General features: G+C 46.8%; 1 protein-coding gene across 13 annotated transcripts in view; it reads right to left on the bottom strand.

Moving 5' to 3' along the window:
- KMT2D (lysine methyltransferase 2D) overlaps positions 1 to 20,497 on the bottom strand; it is a 107,152-nt gene extending 86,655 nt beyond the window's left edge. For 5 of the 13 annotated variants that reach the window (XM_079965284.1, XM_079965286.1, XM_079965288.1 and 2 more), the window contains exons 1-2: positions 17,979 to 19,200; positions 2,402 to 2,466 (exon numbers count right to left, since the gene is read on the bottom strand). In XM_079965284.1, coding sequence (XP_079821410.1) covers positions 2,402 to 2,450 — 49 coding nt within the window. In that variant the 5' untranslated portion in view covers positions 2,451 to 2,466; positions 17,979 to 19,200. The other 8 variants (XM_079965291.1, XM_079965295.1, XM_079965292.1 and 5 more) reach the window with 5 other exon arrangements.
- Between the last annotated feature and the right edge of the window lie 727 nt (positions 20,498 to 21,224).

Raw genomic sequence — 21,224 nt, 5'->3', positions numbered from 1 at the left:
CTTGCCGATCAGAAGGTTGGCAGTTCGAATCCCTGCAACGGAGTGAGCTCCCGTTGCTCAGTCCCTGCTCCTGCCAACCTAGCAGTTTGAAAGCACATCAAAGTGCAAGTAGATAAATAGGTACTGCTCTGGCGGGAAGGTCAACGGCATTTCCATGCGCTGCTCTGATTCGCCAGAAGCGGCTTAGTCATGCTGGCCACATGACCCGGAAGATGTACGCCGGCTCCCTCGGCCAATAAAGTGAGATGAGCACTGCAACCCCAGAGTCGGCCACGACTGGACCTAATGGTCAGAGGTCTCTTTACCTTTAGATATAACCACCTTTCAGCTACTAGTTTTTATCCCTTGCCTGTTTTAAGTCTTACGTGTTCAGTTTATCTGTATGTTTTATTTTACGCTGGTCTGTGACTAAAATAAAAGTTTGACACCAATACTGATACCGCTGACAGAAATGAGACCCAACTCAGGACCAGTTTACCATAATATGTTCACCTGACAGCTTCAACCTGCAGAGCTGGCACTTTTGCAAAATGCCACGTAATGTTTCTTCCATACTTGCACAAAGGCAATATTTCATATTTCCTCACTCTGGAATTCCCTGCTGATTGAGATTAGGCAGGCACATTGACTCTACTGTTTTTAAGGCTCCTGCTGATTTTTTATTTGCTTTACCAAGCCTACACAGATACAGATGGATGACGTGTACTTTAAAAGGCAACACTATTTCATAACGCGTATATTTATATTTCTGTTGATGCTGGTTTTATTTCTATTTGGGAGAGAGCAGAATGTAGGTGGTCTTCCGCTCTGACGCTCATCCGTCATTTTAACGTCAATCTCTCAGGTTAACAAGATTTGCAAGTTGCTAAACAAACGAAAACATTGGTTTGCCACACACACAAAAAGACGGCCGCATGTTGAGTTCTCCCATGCACAGCATCTACTCCAATGTGTTCTGATGTGGTTACAAGGGGTGATTCGTGGCCTCCCTAGAGTGCAGTCAATGATGGCCGACAGAGGCGGGATTATCGCACACTGCCATGATGTCAAGGCGCACAGCCAGCAAAACTGCACATCGGAGAGGGAACTCAGCACACTGCTCCTGTGTTCAATGGCAGCCCAATATTCTCTGTCACCCACAGTTCCTCCCTAGACTGCAAAGGCAAGAAAAACTACCACTCCGTTGTGTTTAATTCTGGAAGGCTGTATTCTTTTTCTTCTTTTTTTGGTGTTACATTTCCTTAAAAATATGAAAATGGCTAATCCTTGGTTTCTGACAAAAACTCTTTTATTATTTGAGTTGGCCTTTTCTCTTGTAAAAAGGTAAAGGACCCCTGGACGGTTAATTCCAGTCAAAGGCGACTATGGGGTTGCGGCACTCATCTCGCTTTCAGGTTGAGGGAGGCGGCGTTTGCCCACAGACAGCTTTCCGGGTCATGTGGCCAGCGTGACTAAACCGCTTCTGGTGCAATGGAACACCGCGACGGAAACCAGAGCGCACGGAAACGCCGTTTACCTTTTCGCCACAGCGGTACCTAATTATCTACTTGCACTGGTGTGCTTTCAAACTGCTAGGTTGGCAGGAGCTGGGGCAGAGCAATGGGGGCTCACTCTGTTGCAGGGATTTGAACCACTGATCTTCTGATCGGCAAGCCCAAGAGGCTCAGTGATTTAGACCACAGCACCACCCAGGGGTCCTTTATCTTTACCTTTTCTCATTCATTTAAACAATTTATCTATCAAGAAATAAAAAGACAGAAAAGATAAAAATTGGATGAAAACTATAAAACCAGGCTTTGGTGAAAATGCTTGCTGGAATAAAGACTTTTTTAAAAAATTAAGTAATTTTTATTAAAGATTTTCATGGTTTACAAATACATTTCCATTGTCTCTTTTGTTCAGGTTGTGTTTTATACAGATCAATTACATTTGTTGTGAGACATTGGCGTTGTATGCAGTACAGGCGTACCTCTGTTTCCAAATGTAATCTGTTCTGGAAGACCATTCAAGTTCGAAAATGGAAAACTCAATACGGAAAACTCAAAACGGAAGCCGCACGTCATGTCTGACTTCCGAAAAGTGTTTGAAAACCGAAGCATTTATTTCCAGGTTTACGGCACTCGAAAACCAAAATATTAGTCAACGGAGACGTTCAAGAACTGAGGTACCACTGTGTAAGGTTAGGGGGAAAGACAGGAAGGAGAGGGATGTGTGATAAAACACATTCTTTTACTTAGTGTATGTGGGGGGTGTTCTGTCAGCGTCACTTGGGTAGGTTGGAAGGCCATGTTCTTGAAAGCTGAGGAGAGCTCTGGAGATCTCTCCTCTCTCGTGACCACAGAATCTGAACCTCTTGTGGAGGCAAACTACTCATCAACAGACGCCAAACTGGGGCACCTACCTGGTGTGTCAGAGTCTTTGTCCCCACCAGGTGGCTTCTGATCATCCATCCTGTATCCAAGAGACCTAGGCAAGAAGGAAAACAGTTCAGGAAACTTCCTTCTCCCCAGCCCTGTTTTCTTCTTAGCCCCTCACTAGGGTTTAAACAGTGCCACATAAGCCATGTTGTGGTCAAGCCCCATTATTGACTGTTACTATCAATTTATTAACCACCTTCCAAACCACCATCTCAAAGCGATGTACAGTCGTACCTTGGATCTCGAACGCCGCAAACTCGGAAGTGTTCCAGTTTGCGAACTTTTTCGGAAGCCCAACATCCGACGCAGCTTCCGCTTGAGTGCAGGAAGCTCCTGCAGCCAATCGGAAGCCGCGCCTTGATTTTTGAACGTTTTCGGAAGTCAAACGAACTTCCAGAACGGATTCCGTTCAAGAACCAAGGTACGACTGTACACATAAGATCATTAAAAACTGTTAAACATGGGGAAACAACAAATGCATTTAAGACGAGACTGAAAGCCCAACAAATGCAAGAAAGGAAAACTTCACATGTTGACACACACCAGGTTCTGCACTCAAGACACAGAATCTGCATTTACATGCACTTGTTTTGTAAAATCTACTCCTCTTCCTGAATCAATGGCTCTTGGAGGCAAGCACTGGGGCTCTGGGAGGGATGGAGGCAGGCAGAAGAGGCTGTGCAAGAGCCACGAGAGGAGGCGGACAGTGATCTACTAGAAGCCCAGATCAATAGCATCCTAAGAATTTCTGCTTACACACTGCTAAACTTCCCTATGCATCAAAGAGGGCCAACATTAGGAATAAAATGGGAAAAACAACTTTCTCCAGATTGTAATAAATGCAACTATCCTCCCCCCCCCCCAATTAAGCTCAGGTAACGTAAAAACAAGCAAGCCTGCTTCTCTCTACCCCGCCCCCAAACTCCCATTTCCAAGAACTCTCTCATTTTTCCAACAAATGGGAATAGGTAAAATGGCTTCTGCCTAACCAAAGAGCATCGGGTTCCGGAGCTGTAGGAAATCCTCAGACTATTCTAAGTTACACTGGGGAAATTGTGGCACAGTGAACTCTCCCCCCCCCCCCCCCGTAATTGGGGCAGTGGGGCTTGCTGTAAAACACAAAAGGCAGTGGGTACAAATCACATATATCAAAGGATATTCCATCCCTTTGGAACCTCTAACAATATTGTTAGAGCACCTCTCTCTCCCCCCCCCCCCCCCGCCCCAGCCCAATTTGAATATATTTGATTAATTTAACAGCAGCTTTATTTCAAATACACTGGAAAAATAAAACACCTCCACCCCAATATCACAGGATGGTGTTTTAAGATTTGGGACACCCTAACGATGGTTAACATCTCCAGTTAACTGAAAATGATGTCAGGCTCTAAATACTTCGACAATTTGCTTCCCAATTTCTTAACACACTTTGACTCCTTGAAGCCTCTGCAAAAAGGCGTCTAAAATTAAACTGTAATAAGCATTATCCTAGCAAAAACACCCAGCTCTATGGCGCACAGGGTATTTTATCTCTTTACTGTCAAATGTTAACAGGAATTTAACAACTTTGTAATTCCAATGTTTAGCTTTCTTCCAGCCCAAGCAGAAAAGAAAATAAATTTTAAGGTCTAGTGATAAGAGGCCTGGCCTTGTTGACATGGAAATGCTTCCCTCCCCCGCTCATTAATTCAAAAGCTATGACCATAAAACCAGATCTCACAAGCCCCTTGTACAAAGGTGCAATTGCTCCATGTTGCACAACCAACATAGAAGATACAGAAACCTCGAGCGATGTAAATACATGTCTAGATCACCACCTGCGCAAGTGGGTTTTGAAGGCTATGGGGTTTTAAGGGAGCAGAGATTTTGCATCTCTTTTCAATGCTGTGACTGTGACTCCAAGATTTCGCTACAACGGCATGGAATAAATCCAAAACAAAGCCAAGATTCAATTTCCCAAACCAGAAAGTTGCCCCTTTCACAGCAACAGTACTAAAAGTAACTGCAAAACCACCCACCCCCATTTTTAAAAACAAACCAACAAACCAGAGTTCTCGCCCCACGGAAACACAGGAAGCAAAAGCGAAGAGCAGTCTGTGCAAATGCTGGCAATATTAAAGGTCACACGGAGCACTTTAAAGGGGGGTGGGGAATCTGAACGCACATCAATACAGTGACACAGAAACGCTCCATTAATTCAGGTTTTTCAGTACCTAGCCTCTTCCGATGAACAGCGACAGACAGAACCTCTTGATTTACCAAATCCAAACTCTGTAAGCAACAAGAATCTTATCCAATCAAAATATATTTGCAGGGGTGTGTGAGAAGGGGGCACTGGTGGGCACACTTGCATCTCTTTGGTTGCCAATGGCCTTCAGATATCATTCTGCAATTCCATATAGAAATGGCCTTCTAAATTATTGCAACCATGTGACATTTGAGGCCTCCCGTGAGGACGATGCCACCTGATTCCTTGGCAAAACCCTTAACGGGTTTCACCGCTGTCCTTGATGGGTCCAGCCCAAAGTTATTTTGGGGCAACCAAGAAAACCCAGCGTTTCTTACAGTGTAAAGGATTCTCCAAAGCGTCACATACACTCCCCCAATATGTAGTAAAAATAGCCCCACTGAATTCATGCAGAATCCAAATTCGTTACTCCCCTCAAAATTAAGTACCCCCCACACACCCCAGATCACACGGAGCCTTACTGAATACAGTGGTACCTCGAGTTACATACACTTCAGGTTACAAACGCTTCAGGTTACAGACTCCACTAACCCAGAAATATTACCTCGGGTTAAGAACTTTGCTTCAGGATGAGAACAGAAATCGTGCAGCGGCGGCGCGGCGGCAGCAGGAGGCCCCATTAGCTAAAGTGGTGCTTCAGGTTAAGAACGGGCCTTCAGAACAAATTAAGTACTTAACCCGAGGTACCACTGTACTTTACTCACTCCATAAGTGGAGTAAGTCATCACAGAATTATCTGGGACAGGACTCCCCTGGACTTCTGGTGGTTCCCTCATGGCAAGAAGCGAGGTTGCAGGGAAGCAGGCCTAGGGCCTTCTCAGTAGTGGCACCCAACCATGCAACCCCATCAGATGTCAAGGAAATAAACATATGTCTTTTAAGAGACATGTGAAGGCAGCCCTGTATAGGGAAGTTTTTAATGTTTGATGTTTTGTTGTGTTCTTAATATTCTGTTGGGAGCCGCCCAGGGTGGCTGGGTTAACCCAGTCAGATGGGTGGCATAGAAATATCATCATCATCATCATCATCCTCATCATGTAAAGCAGGAAGAGGTCCACTGGCATTTACACAGACTGACCTCACTCAAAACATTCAGAGGGACAGAAAGCAGCTGTGGCAACAGCAAACATCTAGTAAGATGTCTGAGAAAAAGCCTCTCTATAATCTGCCAGGTTCAAATAGAAAGTAGGGACGCTTGAAAGTAGCCACAAGACAACAAGCTCCCAGGACAGCCAGGGGCTGCACCCAGAACCACCCACCAAAAAAGGAGGCCACGCAACAAATCCAAAAGTGGCATTTTGGGCCAGAAGTTAAGCAAAGGTGATTAGAGGAAGGGGCAGGCCTCAGGTTCAGGACTCTGGGTGCTCCTCCTCAACTAAGCCTCTCGTTCATCTGCTTTGGGGGTGGCCTATCACTGAGTTAAGACAAGATACCCAAAGGCAGGGGATGACTGGGAATATAGGAGTTCCTGCTTAAAGTCATTCTGGAGAGAAGAAGGTGACTTTCTCCAAATCTTTACTTTTCAGTCCAGGAACAAGGGAGATTCCAAAACCTTCATTTGCTTCCAGCTAGGCCACCCCACTTCCTGCGGAGAAGAGGAGGCCAGACTGTGTCTCCTCTTTCTCTTGACCAAATTGCACCACGTCCAACTTTCTGCCCCAACTGACAGCGCTCCTCACTTTCTGGCCTCCCCTTCAGAAGATGTCTGCTCCCTGGTGGCTTGAACCTGTTGCCATAGCGTCTGCGGAACCTCTGTCTCCTGCAAATGGAAGCCCCCTTCCCTGGAGAGAAGTCTTTTAACCCTTTAACAAGGCATCCATCTTTTCCCCCACCCCACCTCAAGCTCAAGAGCTGCCCTCCACCAATCTAGAATATGTTGCCTTCCCTGTCAAGGTGGGTTTCTCAGTCTCACCTTGGGAATTCGCACAAGATATTCTCGCTTGCCTTGTAAGACTTCCGAACCCTAGCAAACTAGCAAGTGGGTATGCAGGTGGACGCATTATCCTAGACTTCCCCAATTTGGACCCAACGCCAAAGACGTTGCACTAAAACTCCTCATCGCTGAGGCTGGAGAAAGTTGGAATCTGTGGCATCGTGCAGCTGGGCATATGCTCAGCAGGCAGAAGGACAGGTGCCCAGAACTGCCCCACGCACCAGTCAACCTCTGAGACCCAAAGAGGGAACCAGGTTAGGGAATGCTACATTCTTTTATAACCAAAGGATATCCCCCTTGTGTACAGGAGCCAAGCCATTAGACTTCAGCTGGTGGTTATGACCCACAATCTGAGGAACACTCCACACAAAAGTGGGCCACGCCAATAACACCTTTTGCTTTTTCAAATTCAAGAGAAAATGGGGGGGGGGGGAGAGAGAACGAGACCTAAAGATAGACACATGGGGCAAAACACTGGCACATGGTTAAACATACAGTGGTACCTCAGGTTACATATGCTTCAGGTTACAGACTCCGCTAACCCAGAAATAGTACCTTGGGTTAATAACTTTGCTTCAGGATGAGAACTGAAATCGTGCTCCGGCGGTGCGGCGGCAGCAGGAGGCCCTATTAGCTAAAGTGGTGCTTCAGGTTAAGAACGGACCTCCAGAACGAATTAAGTATGTAACCCGAGGTACCACTGTATTGTGAATATTGGCGCTTGGGGTTAATGGTGGATCCCAGGTCGGAAAGGAATGAAGATCACTGCCTTTATTGACTCATTCACATTCTCTTTGGTACAGTGGTGCCCCGCAAGACGAACGCCTCGCAAGACGGAAAACCCGCTAGATGAAAGGGTTTTTCGTTTTGGAGGCGCTTCACAAAACGAATTTCCCTATGGGCTTGCTTCACAAGACGAAATGTCTTGCGAGTTCCTGCAGGTTTTTTTCCCTCCCCCCCCTTTTCCTAAGCCGCTAAGCCGCTTATCAGCTGATCCACTGATAAGCCGCTTAACAGCTGATCCCCTAAAAGCCGCTAAACTGCTAATAGCGCTAATCCGCTAAGCTGTCAATGGGCTTGCTTCGCAAGATGAAAAAACCGCTATACGAAGAGCCTCACGGAACGGATTAATTTCGCCTTGCAAGGCACCACTGTATAACAGAAAAGGGAGATCCTAAATTTCAGTGAACCAGGCTTGTCATGTGTCCTCTTTCCCCAGGACACATCCTCTTTTTCAGGGGTAAAATTTCTGTCTGGGTGGGTTTTTTTAATTTGAGAAAATGCTTCTGGCTATACTTCCTGGATGAGACATAGACATAACTGGTGGTTGAAGACTTGCTTTCCTCTTCTCTTCTCTTCTCTTGCCCCCCACCCTCAGCAATATATCACAGCTTCTACAGCCTACATATAGTAGGGGGATTTAAAATGAGAGTCATCGCAACATCCTCTTTTTTTCGCTCTTCAAAATATGGCATCCCTGCTGCTAAGACATCTCATTGCTTTGCCTGAAGAACGAAAGACTATTGCTCACTTCTGCCCAGAAACTCCTCCGCTAGCAATGTCTGTCCTTCCATCGGATAGCAGAAAACCGGAATCATAGAATCATAGAATCATAGAGTTGGAAGAGACCACAAGGGCCATCGAGTCCAACCCCCTGCCAAGCAGGAAACACCATCAGAGCACTCCTGACATATGGTTGTCAAGCCTCTGCTTAAAGACCTCCAAAGAAGGAGACTCCACCACACTCCTTGGCAGCAAATTCCACTGTCGAACAGCTCTTACTGTCAGGAAGTTCTTCCTAATGTTTAGGTGGAATCTTCTTTCTTGTAGTTTGGAACCATTGCTCCGTGTCCGCTTCTCTGGAGCAGCAGAAAACAACCTTTCTCCCTCCTCTATGTGACATCCTTTTATATATTTGAACATGGCTATCATATCACCCCTTAACCTCCTCTTTGGGATTCTCTTGGGATCACAACCAATTCAAGGACACGGTAAGTTGGAGCAGAGGAACCAGGACCGGGTTCTGTTCCGGAATCAAAGGTTCCATAAAACATCAAAAAGTCTTCTTGAATTCAAGTTTTCTTCACTCTCTCAAGGTTGAGCTACACACAGCACAATCCCATACAGGTTGATTTGGAAGCAACTCCCACTGTGTCCAGGGAGCTTCCTCCCAGGTAATGTGTGAGGACTTCAGCCTCAATGTAATACGTATACCTTTGATTCCTTTACGGTAGTACCTTGGATCTCAAACGCCTGGACTCCCAAACAAATCGGCTCCCGAACGATCAAAACACAGAAGTGAAGTTTCCGGTTTTTGAATGGTTTTCAGAAACTGAAAATCCGGCGCGACTTCCGCAGCTTCTGATTGGCTGCAGGATGCTCCTGCAGCCAATCGGTAGACACACTTTGGTTTTTGAATGGTTTCAGGAGTTGAGTGGACTCCCAGAACGCATTATGTTCAAGAACCAAGGTATGACTGTATTTAAAAATCAGTGCAGTGTCTCTCTATAGCTCAGAAAGGGAGGACTTGTGTGGTTTTCTAGTTGCTGCATTCCACCTCCCATCAGCCAAGCATGGCTGAGATGATGGGATTTGTAGTCCAACAATACCTGGAATGCAACAGACTCCTCATCCTTGTTATATCTATATATCCTTACTATATTTTGGGGGGCAGAATACAAGATACCGAATTCAGCCTATAAAATTCAAAGCTCTACCTACCTGAATCGCCATCTTGTCTACTAACATCTCCAAGAACAGCAGAGCACATCCAAAACTTAGAGAGAGCTTACACCACAAGGGTGCAGGGAGCGATTACCCGACAACAGTAGTGGGGGGCTGTTATTGGGTTGTTGTTTTTATTTTGATTATATATATTGTGGTTTTTATGTTGATGTTTTCTGTGAACCGCCCTGAAACCTCTGGGTATAGGGTGGTATATTAATAAATAATAATAATAATAATAATAATAATAATAATAATAATAGACTGCCCTACACCATACATTCATTGCCTGAATCAAAGCATCTCTTAGAACCACCAGAAAACAATGAGCACATTAGCACTACACATTTAAAGTGCTATGATACCACTTTAAATGTTCATAATATAATTTCAGGTCTGGCAGGGCGAAGCCTCCTCTATCTTTCACATCAGTCAATAACTTGAATTTTATTCTCGGCTTCTTTCCCTGCCAGATATACCTTGAAATTACTCTTTGCCACTCTTTAAATATTGCCGCCCCTTTGATTATCGGAATTGTCTGAAACAAAAACAACATCTTCGGTAACACACTCATCTTTATCATTGCAATTCTTCCCCAAAGAATTCTAGGAGCTGTAGTTTGTTAAAGGTGCTCAGAGTTGTTAGGAGACCCCCTATTCTCCTCCTAGAGCTACAATTCCCAGGGTGGTTTAACCATCAATCCCCTCTTCCCAAGGAACTATGGGAACTCTTTTTGATGGGAAACGGGGATCTGCCAACAACTCTCAGCACCCTTAACAAACTACAGCTCCCAGAATTCTTGGGGGGAAGCAGCGACTGTTTATAAGGTGATACCACAGCACTTTAAATAGATGGTGTGAATGTGGCCTGTGCACATAGTCTGACTTCCAAAGGCCATTGTTGGCGCAGAATTTAGCAACGAAATTTCTAGCAGGGTGTTTTGCTAATAAACAGAGGAGGGATCATGACTCAGTGATAGAGGACTTGCATTGCCCAGAGTCAATCCTTGGGCATCCCTTGCTGAAAAGATAAAGAGAGCATTCACTGCGAAGGACCACGTGCCTGAGATCTTGAAGTGCTGCTGTCAGTCAGAGTATGCACTGCTGGGTTAGATGGGGAAATGGTCAGATCGGGTGTAAGGCAACCTTGGGGAGGGGGCTTATATAGGATGATGCTTTTCAAAATTACTTAAGCCTTGTTCCCAAAATCCAGGTTCAGATCTTCCATTAAAGAAAGCAGACAGCGACATTTTCCAAAGGGGGAAGCTTAACTCTTACCCATGTGGGAATGACACGGAGGAAAATGCACAAAGCCTGCCCCTCCTGGGAACCCAGCCCCAAAGATCCAGCCTTCCCCTTGCCAAGTTTAGTGGAAGGGGAAAAAAGAGAAAAAATGCCTGTTTTGCCCCCCCCCCCCAGCCTGGACCTGCCTCACTTCTTAGACTGTAAACTGCAAATCAGCAGCTGTCTTTTGCACAAAACCTCCAGGTCTGTTTGACCCATAGCCTAAAATAGCTTCTAGGAAGGCCACCACACAGTTAAAAAAGTCTTGAGCTGATTGAAATAGATGCTTCTTAATAAAACACACCTTTGTATCCTTGAATAAATATAAACTCGTCCTGGGGGAAAAAATAATTTTTCCATCATTTTATGGATGACGCAAACACGTTGACGTACCACATCACAAACCATCTTTGAAAGAGGAAGCGTTCCCTCCTTACATTTTGGTGAAGTCCTTGCATTAAAAATAATTAAACCATTTCTAATAATCTGATGGATGATTAATTAGGGGTAACTTTTTGACCGATCCGAAGCTCTTAAATAAATTAATCTAACTGACCAATAGCTTCAACACTGCTAGTAACAAGTAAACTTATCTTGGCTGTGAGTCCTGGAAAACCTGCTCCCCGCCTTGCAGGCCTTTCCCCACCTGGCCTGGGAAGCCGGGGCCCGGACTGACTCCAGCTACAAAATCTGAGGTTGCAGAACAGACTCTTGGGCTGGGGTGTTGTTGCTGCTGTAATTGATACTAATCTTTGTATCTTTATTTTAGATCTTATTATGATTTATGTGGAAATTGTTTAATCTGGCTATGTACTTTTCATGTTTTATTTATTGATTTTTAATAATTTTGTTACGTTTGTAATTAGGTGATTTTTATTCTCATGCCGCAAGCCACCTTGAGCAATGGTTTGAACATACATTTAAACATTTGAGCCTACAAATAAAACTATCTATATATGCCTTGGTTCTTTCTGCAGTGCCAACTTTTGCCAACACAGTAGCAAATGCACTCAGGCTGCAACTGTAAACTGGAAGCAAGGCCCATTGAATGCAATGAGAAATACCTGCAAGCAGAAGCACACAGGATTGCATTATCAAGGCGCTGATCAAAGAGTTTCAGCAATCTTCTGTGACAACATAACTACGTATGTTGTGGACCGACAACACGAAAACCATTTATGCAACATGTGAAGCGGCCTTTATAGATCACAACTTGCTTTAAGGATTAAAACAGGGTTTGTTCAAGCACGCAGTTTGCCAATTTGCAATGTTTAACACCTTATCTGTTTCATACCATAGATGTTGGGTTGACCTTAACACACGACCAGTGTTAGAAACTCAGATATATAAGCTAGGTGCCAAATGGCTCCTTAAACAAGGGTTACAGTCGCTAAAACGGGATGCCTTACCTAGTTGCCATTTTGGGGCCAGACAGTTCAAAAGTCGTATTTTTCAATAGGACTTTTTGGTTCCTGAAATTCATTCCGATTGTGCAGATACAATATAATGAATAGAATTCTACAGAATGTACTGCTAGTGTGTGAAAACAGTCAAGATCCAAGGATCCCCAGACATGCACCTCCAGATGGTAGAGGCGTTCGATGGCATCCTGGCACCTGGGCATCTTCTTGGTCACATGTAGCCGATAGTAAAGGTAGAGGGAGCCCTGACCATTAGGTCCAGTCGTGGATGACTCTGGGGTTGCGGTGCTCATCTCACTTTATTGCCAAGGGAGCCAACATACAGCTTCTGGGTCATGTGGCCAGCATGACTAAGCCGCTTCTGGCGAACCAGGGCAGCACACAGAAACGCCGTTTATCTTCCCGCCAGAGCGGTACCTATTTATCTACTTGCACTTTGACGTGCTTTCGAACTGCTAGGTTGGCAGGAGCAGGGACCGAGCAATGGGAGCTCACCCCGTCGCGGGGATTCAAACCGCCGACCTTCTGATCGGCAAGTCCTAGGCTCTGTGGTTTAACCCACAGTGCCACCGATAGCCAGGTGCAAAAGACGCCTGGCAAATTTTGAACGCTGCATGTGACTGAAAATGTATCTTTTAATGGACTTATGTCCCTTTCAGCGGCACAAGAGTATTAAGTATTTTAATATAGCCTCACAATAGGACAGGAGTTTTTATTGACTTTGAAGAAAAATGGGGATATTGGGTATGGCACAGTGATGGTTCTCAGAGCCACCATGTCAAAGGGCATCTAGGATTCATATCTATGACTGGAGGATAATAAAAATTACAGTGCAAAAAAGCAAGTCACGTCTTTCAGGCCTACGAGGAAAAGAAGAAACCTCTGCCTCAGCCACATACGCCTTTGTGTCAGGAACGGGCAAACAGTAAGTTTGATGACATGCAATAGCTACAGAATGACATGCAATAGATTGCCAACGATTTCCAACTCCCAGTTTTTTAACTATTGCAAAAAAAAAAATGACCACACACACACACCTATATTAGACCAATGAAATTAAGAAAGCTTGGGATAAGCAAAAATGGAACTTTGCATGGAAGGACTGTTGAGCTCTGTTCAGTTCTGGTACAGTGGTACCTCGGATTAAGTACTTAATTCGTTCCGGAGGTCCGTTCTTAACCTGAAACTGTTCTTAACCTGAAGCATCACTTTAGCTAATGGGGCCTCCAGCTGCCGCTGCGCCGCCCGAACACAATTTCTGTTCTCATCCTGAAGCAAAGTTCTTAACCCGAGGTAGTATTTCTGGGTTAGCGGAGTCTATAACCTGAAGTGTCTGTAACCTGAAGCATATGTAATCCGAGGTACCACTGTACTCAGAAATCTCTATGCTGAGAGTCCCCTGCACCGCAAGTCTATACACAAACTACAGTCCACAAGACTCAACCATGCACTTGCTTCACATTACACCAGGGGTTTTCAACCAGTGTGCTGTAACCCTGGGGTGCCCTGAATGATGGTCAGGGGTGTCACAGGCAACACTGGCCTCTGTCCCTCTTTCCCCCCTCCCTCCTCTGATGCCCTCTTGTATCTCTGCCTCCCAAAGGCCTACACAGCTGTTTTTTGCAGCAGCAGCCCTGGCTACAAGCATCGCTGGCCAGGAGAGAGGAGAGGAGGCTGAGGGAACACTCTACATGGGAGGGTGTTCAAAAATGGGTGAGGGGCTGCTGGCTCCGCGAGCAAGGGGTGACTGGGGCTCCTGAGCCCCACAGGGGTACCACAGAAAGAATGTAGTTGGTCAAGGGACTCAAAAAGGTTCAAAAACCTCCTGCATTATACTCCTGCTGCTTCTCAAAAGACTCCCCTACAAAAACTGGTGTGGAAATCCAGCCGGGTGGTTTAAAGAAGACCAAAGACTGTGCAACTCCTGATCCTTGATGTTCAGATTAGGGCATCAAATCTAGAGCTAAATCACGAGCAAACATTGTTGTTTTTTAAAGTGCTCACACACAATGCCAACTCCCACACAAAACTTGCCCAAGATTTGTCTCCAAAGGCTTTTCTCTGGACAGCTAACCTCTTGAGGTGAGTGGTAATCAGAGAAAAGGCCTCTACAGTGGTGGCACCCCACTTAAGGAACTCTCTTTTGTCCGAGCATCACTTGAGGTGCCAAGCCTTATGCTTCTGCCTCCACGCAAATACATTTAAAAAAAATTAAATTGCTTTATCGGCCACTTGCGACCAAGCAAAGATGCCTGGGCACCAGGAAGGTCTCCCTCACCCGGAGGTGCGTGCCTGAGGGAGTCCTTGGATCTTGACCGTTTTCACACACTAGCAGCACACCCTGTAGAATTCTGTACATTATATTTCATCTGCACAATCAGAAAATTTCAGGAACCAAAAAGTCATTATTGAAAAATACGACGTTCGAGCCATCGGGGTCAAAAAATGGCAACTCAGTATTCCATTCTGGCAACTGTAACCCTTGTTTAAGAAGCCAATTGGAGCCTGGCTTATTTATTTATTTGTGGCATTTTACAAATAAAGTTAGACACCAACACGTCTACGCTCCATACTTCAGCTAGTATAAACCTCACAGCTCCCCCCCCTCGCCCCCATCACTACAGAAAACTAGAAACTGTGACACCGTGGTGACAAGATCTTCAACACAAAACTGAAATCCCCTGCCTTCACATCTCCACATAGGAAAGGGAGAGATGAGAAGTCACAACTATTAGCTGGTTTTAGCACTGACATAGCCCACTGGTGGGGGACCTGTGGCCTTCCAGTAATTGTTGAACTGTAACTCGCATCATTCCCAACCCCTGGCCATGTAAGCTAGGACTTTGACTGGAGGGGCCAAAACTTCTCCTCAGATCCATTTAGCCACACTGAAAAATAAGTGCTAAAACAGAATTTAGAATCTCCTCAAATCTCAAGCCAAATCCATTTGTTCTCTCTAGCCCTTTCTATGGTACACTTTTGCCGACCAAAAAAAAAAGGCAAAACACATCACTGGACAAAGCACTGGGTGTCGATTCAAATTTCCTATTTAGCCTTGCCAAGCAGCTCTTGTCCCTTGTCAAATCTACCTCTGCCTCATCTGTGAAAAAAATAAATAAATAAAATGAAAAGGGCAATCCATTCCATAGGCTCAGGGAAATAAATTAAGACGAAGAAGCAAACCACCCTCGCTCACCACCAAAACTTACAAAACGGGGAAAGCAAAATAAATTAAAAACCCATTAAAGGGGGGGGGGGAGGATATACGGTTGGTGTAATTTGTGCAAAATTCTATAATGGGGCAACAGGTGTTTGCAGTGGCCAAGTTTTTGAAAGACCCAGCAGATGAGGCCTGGAACAAAGACAAAACCCTCATGGTGGGATCTATGAATCAGGGATCCCAGGGCTTGAACCAGAAAGTAAGACCTGGCATAGCAAGCCACCTAGAGATCTGCAAACGCTTAGCCTTCGGAGCTCTCAACAGGCACAGGTGGGAATGGAGAGTAACACAAGGCCCTGCTATTGCCAGGCAATCTGAAACATCTGGATTGGCCCAGTAAAGTCGAGATACTAGGAGCCGGCTCATTAGTTCTTGTCTGGTTAACAGAACAGTGACCATCTACCAACAAGATCTTTAGGCTTCAGCTCAAACCTTCTGCCTCAACAGCTGACCTTGGGGACCCTAGATTTTAGTGTACACGCATACATACAGCTTTAACAGGTCTGAATTGAGGCAAGGCCTGTAGTCACAAAAATAAGGTAGGAGTTCCTGGTTTTCTTGAGAAATTCAAAAATATTTCTGTTTTAGGGCAAGGAGTCTTACTGGACACTTTGGTTACGGCTGTTTTTGATCCTCAATGAAAGCTGGTGGCTGACAGTGAGGCAATAGGGGCAAATCCATCTCTTATCTCTTCTTGCAATTATCATTACAACTCAGCAGTTACACAAGGAAATCAAATGATATAAAGAGCTTCTTAAGCAATAAGGGTTAAAGCGTGTGAGGAATTCATTTCGGAAGTCCCAAGTGCGACTGATGCAAACACAGAAGTCCTTCCCCTTGCAAGAAGTTCTGGTTCTATTATCACCATTTGAGGCAACCTCACACAATAAGAAAGTACTGTAATTATTTGGGTAGCCAAATATCAGTGACAACTGCAAATCTCCCACAGCTGCAAAAACACACCCTTTGCAGAGTTTGCTGCAACAAGATATGTGCAGCAAGATCAAAGATCCAGCAATCCCGGGTAGGAGCACTGTCTTCGCTGAAAATATATATATTTATGTAACTAAATAATGTAAGTAACAGGATTTTAAACCACCATCTGGATCGTGCAGCACACTGCAGGTGAGCTTTGCCCTTTGATGTGGAATGTCTTATTAAACCAGAGCGGGGGAGAGGCAGGCATCCCTCCAGATGTTGCTGGACTCCCCAAACCCATCCGAGCCAGACAGCAAAGGCCCATGGTCAGGAGTGGAAACGGGAGCCGTAGTCTCAGCAGCCTCTGAAGGGCCTGAGGTTGCCCACCTGTGCATGAAAGGGGCCACACATGTATCATTGCCCTCCGCAAAGCCAGTTGCCGTTCAGCTGCTCTCTGTCTCTCCCCACTGTCAAGAAAATGAGAAGTTCTGCTCTTCTTCGGAGAGGCAACTGGTTTAGAGTGTGTGCAACAGGTGTGGCCCACAAAGTCCCCTCTCTGACAGCCAGAGGGTGAAGGAAGGTGTCTGTATTTCACTGAGGGACAAAACTCACCGGCCAGACTCTGCCACCCTCCCCAGGCCCCCTTATAACAGAACAGGAAATTCTGATCACCTCTGCAATTGCTCCTCAACAGCAGCCAACTGCATATATGGATCTCAGCATCTTAAAAAAGGAGTTGTTTTGAGGTGCCATTGCCAGCACCACCCCTGCCCACCCCACCCCCGATCCCAGCTTTGTCTCCAAGCATGCTATCACCTAGACCTAGAAGAACACTGGCAGGGAGAGAGAGAATATGCCAACACAATTCTCCTCTTCAACATCCCCCACCCCAATCTCTCAGCAAATCCCTCTGGACTCCTCCATAATCCCATGCAGGCTGCGTTCTGGGCAAAGTAGGCCTTGCCACTTTGTATGTTTCTAGGAGGGAGAATGCCGTACCCTAACCTAATTCAAAAGAAAGAAGCCCCCTACATTTTAAAATGGGGGTGTTGGTGTAAGGAACATTTGCAATCAGACTGGGGCCTTAGAGAGCCCTCCATTTTCGAGAAACCTCACAATGCAACAGTCCTGTTGAGAGAAACACCTATTTGTAATGTGACGTTGTCTCTCCTTGCAATCTACCAAATTAAAGCTGCCTTTTAATCCCAAGTGAAACTGAATGTAAGTGGGGGGGAGATGGGGGACGCTTGGGAAGGAAAGCTGGCAAAGGGAGGGGGGTAATAACGACAAAGCTCTAATGAGTTGTTAACAAACACTTCCCCCCCTCCATACCCCTTTAGCACAATACAAGAATTGAAGTCAGATTTGGTCCCAAACAAATACAGTGCCCTGTGGATTCCATCATTGTGCAAAACATACCAATAGATACTTGTGTTTCTTAGGGCAAGGGAAAGAAACGAATACGTCCTCCTTTGACCCAAAATTAAGGCAGCTCTGTTCTTCCCAACAGGAAGGATGTGAAAACCATTTCCCCCTTCCCAATCGCTAATTTATAAAGGCGAAAGAAACACAGAGGCCTAGGCTCTTGGGTGGGGGGGAATATATTCAGTAGGCTTGCTACCAGCCGCCCTCCACCACCTTCCCTTCCCCAACTGCTTTTACACAACAGAATTTCTCATGCACCAGAATGCCACATAAAATTCCGACATAAATGCACCCTCAGTACATTTGACATTCAAAAAAGGCCAGGAGATTAGAGCTCCTCTTTTGCTTGCCTTTTTCTAGATCTAGGAAAATGGGGAGTCCTCACCTACCTCTCTTCTACAATGCGATCCAGAAATCCTCACCCGGCAAAATCCATCGGCAAGATATAGCAGAAATCATTATCCAAAAAATCACGAAGGGAGGAAAAGGAAGGGTTTGCATTTGTTCCCTTCCTTTAAAAAAACAAAACAAAAAAAACTATATATAGATATATATTTCTGCTGGACTTTTATTTACAGCCACCCGGAGAGCGAAGGGGGGGGGGATAAAACAAGCAAAGCAAAACAAAACAAAAAGGTTTGGGAAGGATCCTAGTTCCAATATCCGAGGCTCTCTCCACTCAGGAAAAAAGAGACCGCCCAGCCCCCTTCGGAGAGTAGGGGACGGGTGAGCTTTGCTTCCTTCCACCACGGCAGTTCAGGGTTCCAAAATCGGCCCAAAGGGAAGAGCGAAGCAGCAAGATCCCTAGGACGACACACAAAGGGAGCTCCGGTTTTGCCTTTGATCTTCAAGCAGCCGCATCCGACGGAGAAGGCCTTTCTGCCGGCGCGTCCCCTCGCTCACTTCTGCCTCCGGGATTCTCTCTCGGGGTCCCCCGTCCCCCCCCCACCGCCTGCCCGCCCCTTGCACCCTCCCGCTTACCCCCTTGCTCTTAGCAGGAGGCGCCCCGAACAGAACGTTTCGAACACTCACTTCTAGGCCGGATGGAACGTTGAAGGCTCCCGGGGGGTGGGGGGAGGGAGAAAGAGAGCGAATGGAGGAGAGTGGAGGGGGGGGGGCCTGAAATAGAACGTTCAGAGTTTCCCTCCCGATGGAACGTTCATACTTTTCCTCGCCTCTCCCCCGCCGCGCAGATTCTCTTTCCCGGCAAGACACACGCAACTAAAACTAACCCGGAGCCTCAGCTCACCATCCTCGTTTCTTATTATTTGCTACACGGAACAGAGCTTAAACACGCCCGGCCGCAGCCTCCCTCGGAAGGGTGGCTTGCAACCAACACACCCTTGTTTCGGCTGGGGAGGGGTCTTCTCGTCTCTCCCCCCACCACCACCACCTCAACCCTCCCGCTGTTAGCCTCCTCCCTACCTTCTGTTCCAGGCCTCCTCTCTTTCTTTTCCTGTTTCGCTCTCTCCTCTTCCTTTCTTTTCTCTTCCCCCCGCTAAACTTCTCCCCCCCCCGCTTGAACCCTAATCCTCAGCTTCAGAGGAGGAGGGGGCTCCGAAGCAGCATCGCTGGCTGGTCTCTAACCCCCCCCCCCCGCTCGGCTTCCGCCCCCCCGCACCCACCCACAACGAAGGGCTTCAAGGAATGGAACAGAAAGTGTTCACCGAGGCAGCCATTTTCAGAGAGGAAAGTAGGTCCTGCTGGGCCAGCTCCGGGTTTGCTTAACCTCCCCCTCCCTCCTCCTCTTTCTGCGCGAGGGGAGGGTGGGATCCCGGAGTCAGGGACTTGTCCCCCTTCCTTCTCTCCGGACGCCTCTTCTCCCCCTCGGAAAAGGCAGAGGGGATCCTGGGCGAGATCCGGTCTGAAGCCCCCCCCCCCTTCGCCTTTGCCTCGAGACGGCGGGGGGGACGGAAGAGGGGAGGAAGGGAAAGGGGGAAAAAAGGAGGGAGCGGGCACTTATTTTGTGTTAGGAACCCGATGGCGGAAGGGCACGCAGCAATGGCTTTTGGGGAAGTGAGAGATGCGCCCGTACGGAGCCTCAGCGCACGCTCGGCTGCGGATCACTTCGCCGGCTTTAACCCTCCCGTGCCCGGGCCGGGTGGCTGCGAAAAGCACGTGGGACGGGTTCAGAGGGCTCTTCCTTCCCCACCCTCCGCGAGGGTGCAAGGGATCGCGGGACAGGTGCAGTCCTTGCAAAGGGAGAGGAAGCCGCGATTCCGCTCGTTGCACGCCATGGGGGTGACCGGGAAGCAAATAATAAAAAATAAATACCTTAAAATAAAATAATAAAAAAGGCAGCACAGCACTTTGCTCAGCGGGGCGCGCGAGCGGTGGAGGGTTCTTGTGGGTCTCTGAAGGGGGCGCTCGCGCGCGCGCCCGGGCACATGCCTCCAGCACTCGCGCTGTAACCTTTGCTCAAGTGAGGTCCCGCTGCGCCCCCCAGCGGCACCGAGCTCCCCGATCTCTCTTTTCCGCCACCCCGCGCCCGGATCCCCGAAACACGATTCCAGCGGACCTGTTAGGAATCTTGCAAAATGACCCACCAGAATCGGTTAATACACACCTTCTCAGCTCTGACCCCCGGTTGCCCCGCAAGGTCCTCCCTGGGCTGTGAAGCTGATTCGAAGTGTCAGGTTGACCTGGAACATCTCGCGTCCCGCGTTCCCTGTTCCGGGAGGAAAGCAATTTTTATTTTCTTCCCCGACCTCCCTAACCCGTGCAGCGCTTTGCATTCCTTCCTGCCCGTTTTTCTCCCTGCACGGTCGCACAGATGCGACAAACTGGCGCAGCTGGTTATATAATCCCTTGGATTCGTATTTGGAAAGTGTTCCCTATCTAAATATATATGTACTGTATATAGTTTCCATTTCGGGTTTTTCGTCGCTGCCGCTGTTGAAAGCAGGTGAGTTTGTCTGGGCTTACTCTCCCGGTGTGAAGTAACAGGCCAGCGCAGGCGGGATGCTTTCGATGTTAACTGGATCTCCCCTAACATAGGAGCCAATAAAATATTTGAGGGGGACAGCCCCCCCCCCAAGTTGATGGGCATTGTCATTCAAATGGCAAGTGTCATGTGATCGATTATTTAACCAGATGGAGCTTACCTGGGCCCCCCAATATTTTATTCAAGCCCCCCAAAATGTACTGAGCTTCCTTTCACTTGCTATCCTGAACCATTTGAGCATTTGTCTGCGTTTTATATCAATGTCACGAGATGTTTTTAGGGCGCTCTTTAGGATATTTCATATCCCAAGACTCTCAACAACCAAAAAGGTACAGCCACAAATTCCCTATTCACGCCATCTTTTTTGCGTTAATAAAAGCCCTTCTACAAAAAGCCCCCGCCTCTCAAAATACAGAAACGGCATTCTCTTTTGGAACTGCCTGATAAAGAGAATAGGCAGAATATTGATAATGGGTGTCAACAGTGGCTGGCTTGTGTGGTGTGTTTCTGGGGACAGGCCAGCTGGGGATGCTATCTGTGTGCCATTCTGGCTCAGTGGATTCCCCAAAACTCCCACCTTTGTGTTGTTAGAGGACCTCAGCATCTGGGCAGATCCTGCCTCTGGTTTTGCTCCGGACTTCATCGTTTCCAGGTCAACCTTAGGGTAGTCCCAGATAGTTTGGGGCCCAAC

Source organism: Podarcis cretensis, assembly GCF_951804945.1.
Source record: "Podarcis cretensis genome assembly, chromosome: 2".
NCBI classification, from domain to species: Eukaryota; Metazoa; Chordata; class Lepidosauria; order Squamata; family Lacertidae; genus Podarcis; species Podarcis cretensis.
The sequence above is the reverse complement of the archived record's forward strand: the minus strand, read 5'-3'. Positions and strand labels throughout refer to the sequence as shown.